Raw genomic sequence first — 13,076 nt, 5'->3', positions numbered from 1 at the left:
CGTGCATCCCTATCCTTCATCTGTTCATCGCTTGTGTATGCCGGCGGCGACAAGCCGAACTTCTCAACACCCAAGAATGTCGTAATGTCTCTGCTTAGACCTCCTGCGACAGTAATGTATCCCCAGTCTCACCAAGAGGCGTAAACGATCCCTCTAGTGTTATTTCTTTGGTGATTTCGACCCAGAAGCTTTCCGATCTTCTTGGATAAAGTGCTCGGTCCACTTCCTCCTCCACACTTCGCGGTCCTCCCAAGGCTCCTTTGTTGGTGTTTCTTCCTGTTCCTTGGGCACCTCTTGAGGAATGGACGCCATATTGTGATCCAGCGAGTGGATGAGAGAGTTGAGCCGCGGCAGGAGCTGACCGCGAAAGTATTTGGATGTTTTGCGAGTACGTTGTAGTTGCGTATGACATATCTCGCACGGCATCCAGCCCCAGTACATGTAATTGCGCGTCGGCTTCGTCGTCGGCACCACGGGATGTCCACAGTCGCACCGCATGCTCACCCGGCACCAAGGGCAGTGCGGCTCATCGACGCTGGCGACGCCGAGCCAGTGTTGTATGCAGTCGCCGCCGAAGCGGTGGCCGCAGGGGAGATATCGCCAAATCTCCTTGTCGCCCTCCTCCTTGACCTCGCCTACTTTTTCGTAGCATATTGCGCAGCAGGTATCGTCGGCAGCGGGATTCGAAGCCATCTCCTGCTTCCGCATAACAGCTTTAAAAATGTTCATCGTCTCCAGGGGGGGAACGGGACATGGAATTCGCTATAAGACCCAGCCAGCGACGAGAAAGAAAAAAAACTTGCTAGAGGAAATCGAGTCCGGATTAACCGAAGCCTTTGTTGCTAGAGCCAAACGGCGGTCGAACAGTGATAAACAAAGAAGGTGAGGAACATGACAAAGAAGGGAAAAGAGAGGTACAACACCCAGACAGGAAGAGCCACTGACTTTAGGAAAGCTAATCGTGCCTTGCAGATGGCTCGACATTGACCTCCGCCGTTGGACCGTTCCGGATCCTCTACCGGGTCAGCCATGTCTTTCTCTTGAGGAAAAAAGGCATGGTGCACGGAGCCATACCTTGAGTACAAGGTGTGCCGCCGGCTCGCTGGGCTATGCTTGACATGTGCGCTGGCAGCATTTAGTCTTGGTCTGACCTTTCCTGGGAAACATCGAGCATTGGTTGGAGAGCGTGTGACGCTTGACGCTTGTCAGAAGGAATGCGTGCTCCTCCTCCAGGACCTCCAGGAAAGGAACCGTTTCGGCGCTGCTGACCTCCACCATTTCATCCCACTCTTGTCACATTGAACAAGAGTGAGATGCTATGCGGAAGAGGGGTTCATGGAGGGGGAGGGAGACGCAAAAGAAAAAAAAAGATAGAGGAGCCGCTGTCTCCGATAGCGAAAGAGAGAAACATGACAGGCCAAGCTAGGTAAGGTGTAGAGACATGCAGGACGGAAACACGGGCGCCTGAGCGGTGCTTGTTTCGGACATGTGGTCGCGCCTGACCCCAACTCAGGCCAAACAGAGCAGAGATGGAGCGAGACAGTCGACCAAAGTGAGGCAGGTTGGCAGGCGGCATAAGGTTCAGCTGATGTTGATTCCAGCATTGAAATGTATGCAGTTTTAGCCACCCCTTATTGCCACTTGAGTCCCACGTTTGCCGACTACCTACTTAGCAATGCGGAACCAGAACTTGGTGGTGCTTGGATGGGTACGAAGTACGAAGTAGGTCGAAGATCTGGGTCGCTTGACATGGAGACCTTCCTGGAACAGGCGATTGCCGAAAAAGACATCGCAGACTTAGCCTCTTGGTGACAGCCTGACTAGATCGGCCAACTCGGCCGAAGACTTGCCTGTTCGCGTGCCCATCCACATCCCGCGTTGCATGCAGGGCGGAAGAAACGAGGAACGGGGTTCTATGCGGCAACGATGTGTGTCTGACGAAAAGCTAAGGCATTCAGCCGAGTCTCCTCGTGGTCGGCAACGGGGCTAGGCATCCGGTACACGGAAGTGAGGCTGAAGTGCGTATTAGATTGATGACTACCGCCTATTACCAGCTCCATCATCTTCATCGTCACTGTCATCTCTAAAGCCTTCTTCCAGGCTGACATAGAGACACATGTGTCAGTAACGAGACCAGGCGACAAAAAAAAAAGGGGGAGGCGGGGAGCATTGCTCTACTCACTCCCTACTCAGACGTCTCGTGCTATCATGTCTGTCTCGCCGAGCATCTTCTGACAAAGCTCTCCGGGTATCTTCACCAACCTCCCCAAGCTCCTCTCCATCTTCTGACGAATAACCGTCTTCGGAAGCGTCGGTCGCGATGACGAGTCGTTCATGAGCATTCCGCCGCCATGTTGACGGGACCATCATCCTTGCAATCGCATTTTGCACGCGGTGTCGTAATGACACTGTCGAGGTCGATATGGTATCGAGAGGCAGATATTGGCTATAGCGACTGCGCCATCTGCGCCAGAGCGGGAGGGCGACGTAGGTCGAAACGAGGAAGAGAATGAGCGAGATGATGGCAGGCACGATCAAGGTCTAGACATATGACGACAGGAGGTCAGCTCAAAAGATCTATCATGAGACAATTGCGGAGGGAGATTGAGGCTTGATTAGAAAGGATGATGGAGCGCACCTTAATGACTGACATCGTGGTGCCCATGGTGGGCCTAGCGATGATGTCGCGTAGATATTTGTCGACCTTGCGTCCTGATGGGAAAGATTTCCCCGGGATTCGATGTTGCGCTGAATGATGGCAATGCTACGGTTATCAGCAAGCTTGGCTAGAGACTGCGGCCGGTCAGCGCGGACGAAGCCACGGGCAGGCTAAAGCCAAGGGAGGCGGCCCTGTCAAGCTGTCTGCCCAGGCCCCAGTGCCCAGGTGGTGTTGACGTGACACGGAGCAAAGCAGTGGAGGTTGACAGGCATACGCAATCAAAAAGCCACTTGGCCCCGGCCGGCGCCGGTCATGGCATCTCGAAGACACAGGCTAGCCTTGACGGGCCCACTAGAAAAGCGCATCCTGCCAGAAAGCGGTTGGATAAGCGGATACCTACTTACCCGTAAGGTACCTGACACTGACAGAAGCGCTTTCGATAGTTCAGTTCACAAACACCTTAGCGGAGGTATCGCGAGTGACTAGAAACCGGCTCTCATAATGATTTCCCCTTAGGTACGATACTCTCACATTTCTCTTGCATTCCGTTATTTCGTTCATTCACCATCCGTGTAGCTCCATTGTTGAGAATATCCGCAGTATTTCGAACTTACTCAACTTGGCAGGTGAGCTCCATTGTCGAAAAGGTCGGGTCGCGGGATGACTTGAGCGCGGACTCCCCGGGACCCTTATCTGATGTGCTCAAGCGAGAGCCGAAGATAAGACACCTCGAGAAATGGCACCATTGAGGACCACCGTGCTACTGTGGGATTGCCGTTGATGTTTCTATTTCTGCATCAACAAAGCAACGCTCAGTGGAAATGCCAGTCTCGTATGATCTCGACAGGGCAAGCTGCAAGCGAGCAAATGTCCAAAGTTTGCAGCACCAAGCACTCCGTACTAAGCAGACAGGTCGTCGTAATACGGTAATAGTCAAGGCTCCCAAGAATTCCGATCAAATATCGCTTACGGTGCTGGGCCTCAATGGTGTGGACCTCTCGGGAAGTCGTCTTGTCTCCCCACCGCCACCTTTCCATGTGGAGGTACATGGTTCGAGAGGCCCTCTGGCTCAAAAGGGACAGACAGGGCAAGCATTGTAATTGGGCCTCAGGGTTCTTGTCGCCATCTTTAGCATCAGCACCACCGTAACGGAGGGTCTGCTAGGGAAGGGTTAGGGGAGCCTGGGGAGGGACCACGGGACCAACCCGCCCATACTTTAGGAACCCGCCCAATGAGGGGGTCTATTGGGTCATTGGATGGACAGCCTAGAGATCCTCGCAAGGAGAGTGCGAGAGTTCGCTGTTTTGGGCGTTTACAAACGGACGAATGCGAAGAAGGGACTGCGAAGTGAAGAATCGATTACATCTGGGGTGATGGGCCAGAAGAGATGGTACTTCAAGGTATGGCTAATCCGACTGGTTGAAGCGCCAAATGTCCACGAGCGTCGGTGATAAGGTAGGCAATGTTAAAGTTCTCTCTCGACGGGCTGCTTGACGTATCACTGGCGGACCCAGCACGAGACTTGCAGATGCCGATGGCGATCTTTGGCGCTTTTGATTTGGCTCAACCCACGGACTTGGGTTACTTGTCGCCGGACTCACATACCTACCTGACTATGTGTGTGCCTATGTACTCACAGTCATTCTCTCTTCGTGCCTTCCTGAAGTCGTCCGAGTCCACGTCCCTCGGCCGCAACCCCTGAAAGACGCAGCAAGCGGGCTGCGGCGCCCCGTCACATCGCATGCCAATACTAATTAACCGTTCTATGGGCGCGGCGTGGTATTGAATGCGGATGGATATTGTCCACTGACTCCCTGAGGCGTCCTGGCCAAATAATCCTTTGCACTTTGATTTTGATACGGAGTACGGATACCTACCTACTTTATGGATACTCAATATTATCGCGCAACTCAACTTCTTTCTCAAGTCAAGCGCGCCAACAGAACATCCCCACCTCCCAACGCCAACGCCGCATGCGTTCGAGTTTCCTCTCTCCCTCTCACCTTCTCCTGTTGTCCATTGTGCGCCTCCATCTGCGTTGACTTTTCTCTTCGGCCCTTCCATTCACACCTTCTCGTATCCATCCCGTACACTACGTCTCTGGCCGCGCCCGCGCCCATTCCAGTCCAGCTGTCACTACTGCAACGCACTGAGCTGGCCCGGTACCTTATGAGCCAAGACCTCGAGACTTCCCAATTCGCGCCGTCCGGTATCCCCACTGGCTCTCGCTTCCAACGCCATTCACCTCGAGTCCCGTCCTCTTCTTCCTCCCACCCCAGAACGCTCAGGCAGTTTCCGCACAAGAAATCGCAATTCTGCTGCCCTTAAAGTGTCAAGTCAATCGCGGCCCCATGTCGAGGCCCCGTTTCAACAGGGGACTCCGCACTTTGTAACGTCGTCTTCACAGCGACGAGACCACCCGCCGCCCAAAAGCAAACCTGCACGGCTACCACCTCATCATCCCATGCTGGAACTTCTGCTGCTGCTGTCGCTGGCCACTAAACTAGGTAGTCTAATTACTCAACTGCCGCCTAGCCAACGCCCTGAATTGCCTGTTTAGCTACCTTAGAGCCTAGGACGGCTTGTGGAGGAACGGATTCTCGACGGAACGCGCGAGCGAGCAGCACCTCAGCTCCTCGTTTCCCCTTCCCTCCCCCTCACGTGGGAAACCTGGTCCCACGGTCACAACATACACACGACCAAAGGCTATCATCATCGTCAGCTCGCCAGACCCATCTGCAGTTCGTCAGCCTGCGAACCGGCCGTGGCAGAATTCGGATACCTGTCCCGGCTTTGCTTCATACCTGGCAACCCAACCTCACATTCTTTGTGACGCACCACTTGCTTTTCGCGATTCCATCTTGTTCATATTCCGAAACCCCTACTCCATCCTACGGTACTCGCTGCAACCTGCGCAACTTTTTCGGACACCTATCTGTTACCTTACGTCTCTTGCCCAGAAATATTTCTGTTCGAGATAGCGAGCCAAGTATCGACGGATTAATCAGTCTCTTTGCCTCTTTATACTATACCACCGCCTTTGTCGCATCCGAGGGTGACTACACAGGTACGTCCAGTGCCACCCAGGGGACCCCCTCCTTTCAGTCCCCGGTCTCAAGTCCCAAACCTCTGTCTGCCTCGATCCAAACTTGGGCAGAAGACATGCTAAAACATAACCGATTCATGCAGACAGAGATTCCAACGCGCCACATTGCAACTTGCTATCCCAACTGCCTCCGAAAGGCTCCACGTCCAGCAGCTAGAGGAGGTTCAATCATGCGACCGGCCTTGGCCATCCCTCTCGCCCGAACTATTACCCAGATCCGTCAGTTCAGAATCTGAAGAGACACCCAATCGATCGAGGTTTACGTGAGAGGGCCAGGTGTTTCACCTGCCTACCCGTCCCGCGCCCGTCATGTCTTCCACCGACAAGTCGAGACAATCATCAGGAGGAAAATCTTTCTTCTCACGAAGTAGGAAAGACAAACGCAACACCAGCGACGAAGGTCGCCATCTGGCTGGAGCCGATTACTCCGATACGGCCAGCGTACACTCGCGCGCTTCTCGCCACCATCGCGACTCGTCCGTCGTTTCGATCGACCAATACCCCGAATCTGGCATGACTGCCGGTCCCATGACGAGTATCCCCTACGACAGCATACCCGACCGATCACCAGTGCCCATCGAATACTTACCCAAGGGCGATCAAGCAGCGGTGCTTCGCCCGAGTCCTTCGCCGCATCATCTCAATAAAGTCACAAGCGACTTTCACCAGTATCCCACCTTCGACACGTCCACAATGGCGGGGGGAGCGGGCTCACATGCATCGGCGCAGCGTGCACCGGCGTCAAATATCACAATGGCCAGTACAGGCCGCCAGACGCAATACCAACAGTGGGGACCAGGGCCTGCTCGCGGAAGCACGGCGAGCACAATCAATGGGTCCCACAACCCCAGATACGATTCGTACATGACATCGGCGGGTCGTAGTTCCGCTGACCAAGCCAGCATATTCTCATCAGGTAATGGAGGCACCTATGACTTAGCAGCAAATCGCTCATCAAGACCAGCACTGCCCAGTGCTTCTTCGCAGAGTTCCTATTCCTCGCACATGTCCTATAGGGACTCGACGCACCCTTCCTCGCACCGACTGACAAAGTTCCCCGGCATGGGGCCCACTGGACACGATGGGTTTCATTTCCCCCGGCCGGATAACGACGAAATCATCGGCCAGATGTTTCTGGCCTTGATGCAAAAACGAGGATGGCACAATCTACCCGAGCAGGCTCGCCGACAGATGGTCGCGTACGCGCCGGACAAGAAATGGACGCTGCTTTACCAGGACCGATTGACCGAGTGGCAAGGAGAACAAAAGAGGAGGCAAACAGCGAAACCAAATCAGTATGCTGCCCCGGAGATTCTGGTCAACTCGGACGAGGAGGGTTCACCGGAATGGTACGTCCGACGCGTGATGGATAATAGCTTGGATACAAAGGGCTTGGGAAGTTTGGAGGTCAACCTCAGAACGCAACAGATTGGTTGGGTTAAGCGCTTCATCGAGTGTCAGGGGCAAGTCGCGTTGACCAACGTCCTGATGAAGATCAACCGCAAGACCGCCATGGGACCGGTGCAAGATGGGAGATCAGACCGAAACTTTGACCGCGAATACGATATCATCAAGTGTTTAAAGGCCTTGATGAACAACAAGTTTGGCGCCGACGATGCTCTAGTCCATCAACAAGTCATAATCGCATTAGGGACTTCCCTTACCTCCCAGCGCTTGACAACCCGCAAGTTGGTCAGCGAAGTGCTCACTTTCTTGTGCCACTGGGGCGATGGGGAAGGTCACCTGAAGGTTATCCAAGCTCTCGACTCCGTCAAGGCACAACAAGGAGAAAATGGTCGATTCGACGCTTGGATGCGACTTGTTGAAGTCACCGTGGACGGGCGTGGAAAAATGGGCAGCATGGTCGGAGCCAGTGATGAGGTCCGAAGCGGTGGCATCGGCATGGAGAACCTACTCATGGAATACGCCGTTGCGACGCTGATTCTCATCAACATGATTGTCGATGCGCCGGAGAAGGATCTGCAGTTGCGGATGCACATCCGCGCCCAGTTTACAGCATGTGGGATCAGGCGCATCCTGACCAAAATGGAGTCGTTCCAATACGACCTCATCGACAAGCAGGTTGAGCATTTCCGAACCAATGAGGCTATCGACTACGAGGATCTGCTAGAAAAGGAGAACAACAGTATCAAGGACAACGTCGAAGGGGAAGTTAAGGACCTCAACGACCCCGTCCAGATCGTGGATGCCATCCAGCAGCGTTTGCATGGAAGCAAGACGCAGGACTACTTTATCTCAGCGCTACAGCATCTGCTACTCATTCGCGACAATGATGGCGAAGAGCGGCTGCGAATGTTCCAGCTGGTGGACTCGATGTTGAGTTACGTGGCCATGGATAGGCGTTTGCCAAACATGGATCTCAAGCAAAGCCTGAACTTCACTGTCCAGAGTCTGTTAGATAAGCTTCACACGGATTCCGAGGCCAGGCAAGCCCAAGATGAGGCCCTCGAGGCACGCCAGGTTGCTGACGCTGCCATGGCGGAGAGAGACGAGATGAAGGAAAGATTGGAGCTGGGCGCCGATGGACTCGTGGCAAAGCTCCAAAAGCAACTGGATGAGCAGGCGAGATTCATCGAAGCTCAAAGGCGGCAAGCCGAAGGACTGAAGGCCGAGCTGGAGAATATACAGACGCTGCGTCAGAAGGAAGCTCAGCGGTATGAGCTCGAGACCCGAGAGCTATACCTCATGCTTCGAGACGCACAAGACGTTGCTGCCTCTAATGCTGTCAAGGGCGCCAACAAGCTCGGGGAAGAAGATCCAGCTCGGATGCAGGGCATTTTGGACCGTGACCGACTCATGGAGCGTCTTCAGATGCAGATCGAACGCCAAAAGACTCAGTTCAAGTTGGAGGGTAGAGTGTGGGGAGATGCTGTTGGGCCATCTGATCGATTGCGCGCTCTCCGTGAGGAGATGGACGACAGTGCGGTGGGATCAGGACTCGGTACGCCGCCAAGAGACTTCACAAACAGTATGCTCGGAAGCGTCAACCGCAATACAAAGATCACCCGTAAGCCAGTCAACGGTCGTGGCGAGCCTATGGAAGGCGACTTCCCCGAAAGCGAGGACGTCGAGATGGACGAGGACGGAGTTGTCTATGAGAAGCCCCGGGTCGTCCAGCTCCGCCGTCCCGTTATGGATCCCAACCAAAAGGCCGGTCTCTTTGGCGAGATGGCCGGCAAGGTCAAGAAGTACGAGGGAAGCGATTCAGAAGATGCCGAGGGCGCAACGACCGGCCCTTCTCATCCGAGCCTCGAGTCCGGCTCTCCCATCACGCCTGCCGATGGCGAACCTCCCAAAATCCAGATTACCGGGGCTGCCGCGCCGCCTCCTCCACCTCCACCGCCACCCATGCCCGGTCAGATCGGTATTCCACCACCACCACCTCCTCCTCCTCCGCCACCACCGCCTCCGCCCATGCCGGGGATGCTGTCTCCGACTGGGGTGCCACCTCCTCCTCCGCCCCCGCCTCCGCCTCCACCACCCCCTGGCGGCCCTCCAGGAATGCCACCACCTCCCCCTCCGCCATTGCCTGGCGCCATTTCAGGCCACTTCCTATCACAGGCTACGCCTTTCGCCGGCGGGAATTCTATCGGCTTACCTATCGTTCGTCCAAAGAAGAAGCTCAAGGCTCTTCATTGGGACAAGGTCGACTCTCATATGACTACGCATTGGGCCGCCCATGCCCCGTCTGCTGAGGAACGTGAAGAGAAGTACCTTGAACTCAGCCGCAAGGGTATCTTGGACGAGGTTGAGAAGCTCTTCATGGCCAAGGAAATCAAGAGGCTTGGAGTCGGCGGTGGCGCGAAGAAGGATGACAAGAAGCAGATCATCTCCGGAGACCTCCGCAAAGCTTTCGGTATGCATTTGTTCCTTTTCCCGCATCTTGTCTAAATGGCACCAACTAACACCTCTTAGAAATTGCCTTCGCCAAGTTTTCTCAGGTTTCCGTTGAGAAAATTGTGCAGTCCATCATCCATTGTGACAAGGACATTCTAGATAACTCTGTTGTCATGGATTTCCTGCGCAAGGATGATTTGTGCAATATTCCGGATAACACAGCGAAGCAGATGGCTCCGTATAGCAAGGATTGGACAGGCGCAAACCCCGACAAGGCCGAACGCGAACAGGACCCTGCCGAGCTCACCAGACAGGACCAGATTTACCTGTTCACAGCCTTTGAATTGCACCATTACTGGAAGGCCCGTATGCGAGCCCTTGCCCTTACTAGGAGTTTCGAGCCCGACTTTGACGAGATCACGGAGAAGATGCGACAAGTTGTCGGCGTGTCCGAATCTCTGCGAGACTCTGTGTCCCTCATGAACGTTCTCGGCCTCATTCTCGATATCGGAAACTACATGAACGACGCCAACAAGCAGGCCCGCGGTTTCAAGCTGAGCTCTCTCGCCCGTCTGGGCATGGTCAAGGATGACAAGAACGAATCCACGCTCGCCGATCTCGTCGAGCGAATCGTTCGCAACCAGTACCCCGAATGGGAAGACTTCTCGGATGACATCAATGGTGTCGTGATGGCTCAGAAGATCAACATTGAGCAAGTCCAGCAGGACGCCAGGCAGTACATCGACACGGTGAAGAACGTTCAGATGTCTCTCGATGCCGGTAACCTAAGCGATTCCAAGAAGTTCCATCCCCAAGATCGCGTTAGTCAAATTGTCCAAAGAATTATGAAGGACGCGAGAAGAAAGGCGGAGGAGATGCAGCTGTACCTGGAGGAGATGATGAAGACTTACAACGATATTATGGTCTTCTATGGTGAAGATCCCACCGACGAGAACGCCCGCAGAGACTTCTTCGCCAAGCTTGCCATGTTCATCATGGGCTGGAAGAAGTCCCGGGAGAAGAACGTTCAGCTCGAGGAGACGCGCAGGCGCAACGAGGCTTCTATGAAGCGGAAGCACGCCCAGCTCCAGGTATCGAATGCCAAGGTGGAAGGAGCACCACCTTCGCCATCAAGCGCAGGTGCTATGGACTCATTGCTGGAGAAGCTGCGCGCTGCTGCGCCTCAGACACGAGACCAAAGAGATCGTCGTCGTAGGGCTAGACTCAAGGATCGTCACCAGGTGCGAGTCGCATCTGGGCAGAAGATCCCTGATCCAGATGAAATCCCCGAGGTCGAAGCCTCCCTACAACAAGCGCCCAAGGAGGCGACTATTGACGAAGAAGGCAATCCCATCAGTCCGGGATTATCGTCACCCAGAGAAGCTGGAGAGGACGACGTGGCCGATCGTGCGGCGTTGTTGCTACAAGGTATACGTGGAGGAGATGGGGCCGACGAGGCCGATCCGGAGAAGCGAGAGAGCCTGCGGCGCTCGAGGAGGCAGACGGCCGAGGAAGAGAGGAGGATGAGAAGACGCAGGCGGGAAAAGGCAACGTCCACAAACACCGCCGTCAGCGAAGGAGACACGACTGTGACGGAAGCGAAGGAGGAGGAGATACCCCCGACACCTTCGATTGAGAACACGCCTGTAGAGTCATGAGCGCGGATCTCATGTGGGAAAGAAAAAGTCACCAGTCGGAGTCATATATACACAAAAAACTACGTAATGTTTACTACTTCGAAGAACACTAGCATTAAGGGGGGAAATACCCATCCCCTCTACACAAGCTCAATCACACAGTACCTACCATCTTGTCAGTTGGAGGGGAGGGAGGGATTGAGGATTCAGAGTGGCCCTTTTTTCGATTGTGAACTATGCATCATTGCGCGTTTTGGGGGGCCACTTGGCTCTTCCCTTTTTACGGGATCTACACATTGAGAAGCATGAGGGAATGGAGAATGCTGGACTCCCGGCTGGTCTCTGGGTTTGGCATTCTGAAACTTTCTGGGGCTGTTTGTATTCCTGTTGCATGGCGGGAAGTGGTGGTGGTGGTGGTGGTGGTGCATGGCAGATGGGCTCAGATGAGCTGGTGAAGGATTTGGCGTCATGTGAGAAGAATGGGGGTTTCTTGAGAAGGACGGATAAGGGAGGATTTTTGAAGGATTGGCTGTAGTAAGGAAGGTGAATTGAGGATGAAGACTATGTTCCAATAATGCGATTGTCAAGCAACTCGTCTGGTGTGTGGGCTCCATGTGACATGTATATGAGCGTTTTGCTTAGATGCCAAGCTAAAACTGGGTTTGGTGATAGGGTGAAGAGGAGAACTCTCAGCCCATGCTGATGTTCTGTATCTGACACATTTTTGGCTATTTGAAGGTTGAGGATGGATAGGTATCGTGTAAGGGTCGTCCCTCAATCTGTTCAGGTTTCAAGAGGTATCTGGAGCCTCTCCCATTCCCTCAGGTGCCACGTATATACGTAAATAGGCGGGTCGTTATTCTCGTCGTCAGGTTCTGCGATTTTGTGCCTTCTGTTTTGCAAATTGTTTTCGTCCGCTAGTTACATGTATCTAACTATAAACTGCTATTCCCTTCTCTCTTACGAAGGATCTATCCAGGGCAGGCATAATTTGGCGGAGGGCGACTGGCCGCCCCCAAATGACACCTCTTTACGGTATCGTAGTTCTTCGCAACAATGGACTATTGGGCAGGCTTGATATATCTATATGTGGTGGTACAGCTCATTGATCTACAGTGAAGGCAGATTCAAGTCCGTCGTCAAAACAAAACTAGACCTTGTGGGAGCGAGCGGTGTAGCTGGGCTGCATTCTGCTATTCCGTTACAAGATAAATCACATGGTGAATAACTTAGATGTAGAGAACTAATGGGAAAAGCAAGAGTAGCTGGTTGCGAGTGATCGGAGTCGGGTTAACCCGTAATGCTCAGTTTCACTTACCGCCAGATGTAGGAAGGCACTAGAAAACATGGACTTGGTCTTCAAACCTTCCTCAACCAGCCACAACAGCAACTTCAACTGCACAATTTCAAGGCAAACAACATTGCAAGGAGCACAAAAATGCAAGGTTCGTTCAACTTTTAACTCCACTGATGGCGTAGCATGTGTCAAAAGACCGAAAAATGAAAGGGACGAGACTCGAACTCGCGCGGGTTGCCCCACCAGGAAACAGATGTTAAGCTGACCTTAACCTGGCGCCATAACCAACTCGGCCACCCTTCCGGTTGATGGATACAAGAGGCCCTAGCCTTTACTTGAAGGTAGTCCGTCCCCATCGGCAGAACACAGCAGTCATGTTCCGTCCCCGAGTCCGGCCTGTTGCCGGACGACACCACCAAGCCTACGAAATTACAGCCAAAACTGCGGCGAACTCTTCATGCGGAGGAATTCCATCTTGATCAACCTCCAGCCTCGACACATCTTCGCCCAAGTGACAAC

At 53.8% G+C, this 13,076-nt stretch overlaps 3 protein-coding genes and 1 non-coding gene across 4 annotated transcripts; 1 reads left to right on the top strand and 3 right to left on the bottom strand.

Annotated features, from left to right (window-relative positions):
• Positions 1-159: 159 nt before the first annotated feature.
• Positions 160-729, bottom strand: BDP55DRAFT_726875 (uncharacterized protein; the record flags this gene model as incomplete). The annotated part of the gene is made up of 1 exon (XM_060579210.1): positions 160-729. The coding sequence occupies one exon, from the start codon at positions 727-729 to the stop codon at positions 160-162; it is 570 nt and encodes a 189-aa protein (XP_060431674.1).
• A 1,091-nt stretch (positions 730-1,820) lies between these two features.
• BDP55DRAFT_74012 (uncharacterized protein) lies at positions 1,821-2,818 on the bottom strand. The gene is made up of 3 exons (XM_060580410.1): positions 2,639-2,818; positions 2,183-2,541; positions 1,821-2,101 (listed from the first exon to the last, which is right to left on the bottom strand). The coding sequence occupies exons 1-3, from the start codon at positions 2,663-2,665 to the stop codon at positions 2,038-2,040; spliced, it is 450 nt and encodes a 149-aa protein (XP_060431673.1). The 5' UTR covers positions 2,666-2,818; the 3' UTR covers positions 1,821-2,037.
• Positions 2,819-6,074: 3,256 nt separating this feature from the next.
• Positions 6,075-11,281, top strand: BDP55DRAFT_630102 (uncharacterized protein; the record flags this gene model as incomplete). The annotated part of the gene is made up of 2 exons (XM_060572109.1): positions 6,075-9,642; positions 9,702-11,281. 2 exons carry the CDS (start codon positions 6,075-6,077, stop codon positions 11,279-11,281), a joined length of 5,148 nt encoding a protein of 1,715 aa, XP_060431672.1.
• Positions 11,282-12,761: 1,480 nt separating this feature from the next.
• On the bottom strand, positions 12,762-12,860 carry BDP55DRAFT_t117. Its single transcript has one exon. It is a non-coding gene; the product is annotated as a tRNA-Leu (tRNA).
• Positions 12,861-13,076: the final 216 nt, after the last annotated feature.

The sequence above is a fragment of the Colletotrichum godetiae genome, assembly GCF_030913485.1.
Source record: "Colletotrichum godetiae strain CBS 193.32 chromosome Unknown BDP55scaffold_13, whole genome shotgun sequence".
NCBI lineage: Eukaryota > Fungi > Ascomycota > Sordariomycetes > Glomerellales > Glomerellaceae > Colletotrichum > Colletotrichum godetiae.
This window is presented reverse-complemented; position numbering and strand designations above follow the sequence as displayed.

Coding starts and splice junctions, on each gene's coding strand:
- BDP55DRAFT_74012 (XM_060580410.1), bottom strand. CDS start 2,665: ATGGGCACCACGATGTCAGTCATTAAG. Junction 2,542..2,638: donor CCACGATGTCAGTCATTAAG/GTGCGCTCCATC, acceptor TCATATGTCTAG/ACCTTGATCGTGCCTGCCAT. Junction 2,102..2,182: donor ACGAGACGTCTGAGTAGGGA/GTGAGTAGAGCA, acceptor TCTCTATGTCAG/CCTGGAAGAAGGCTTTAGAG.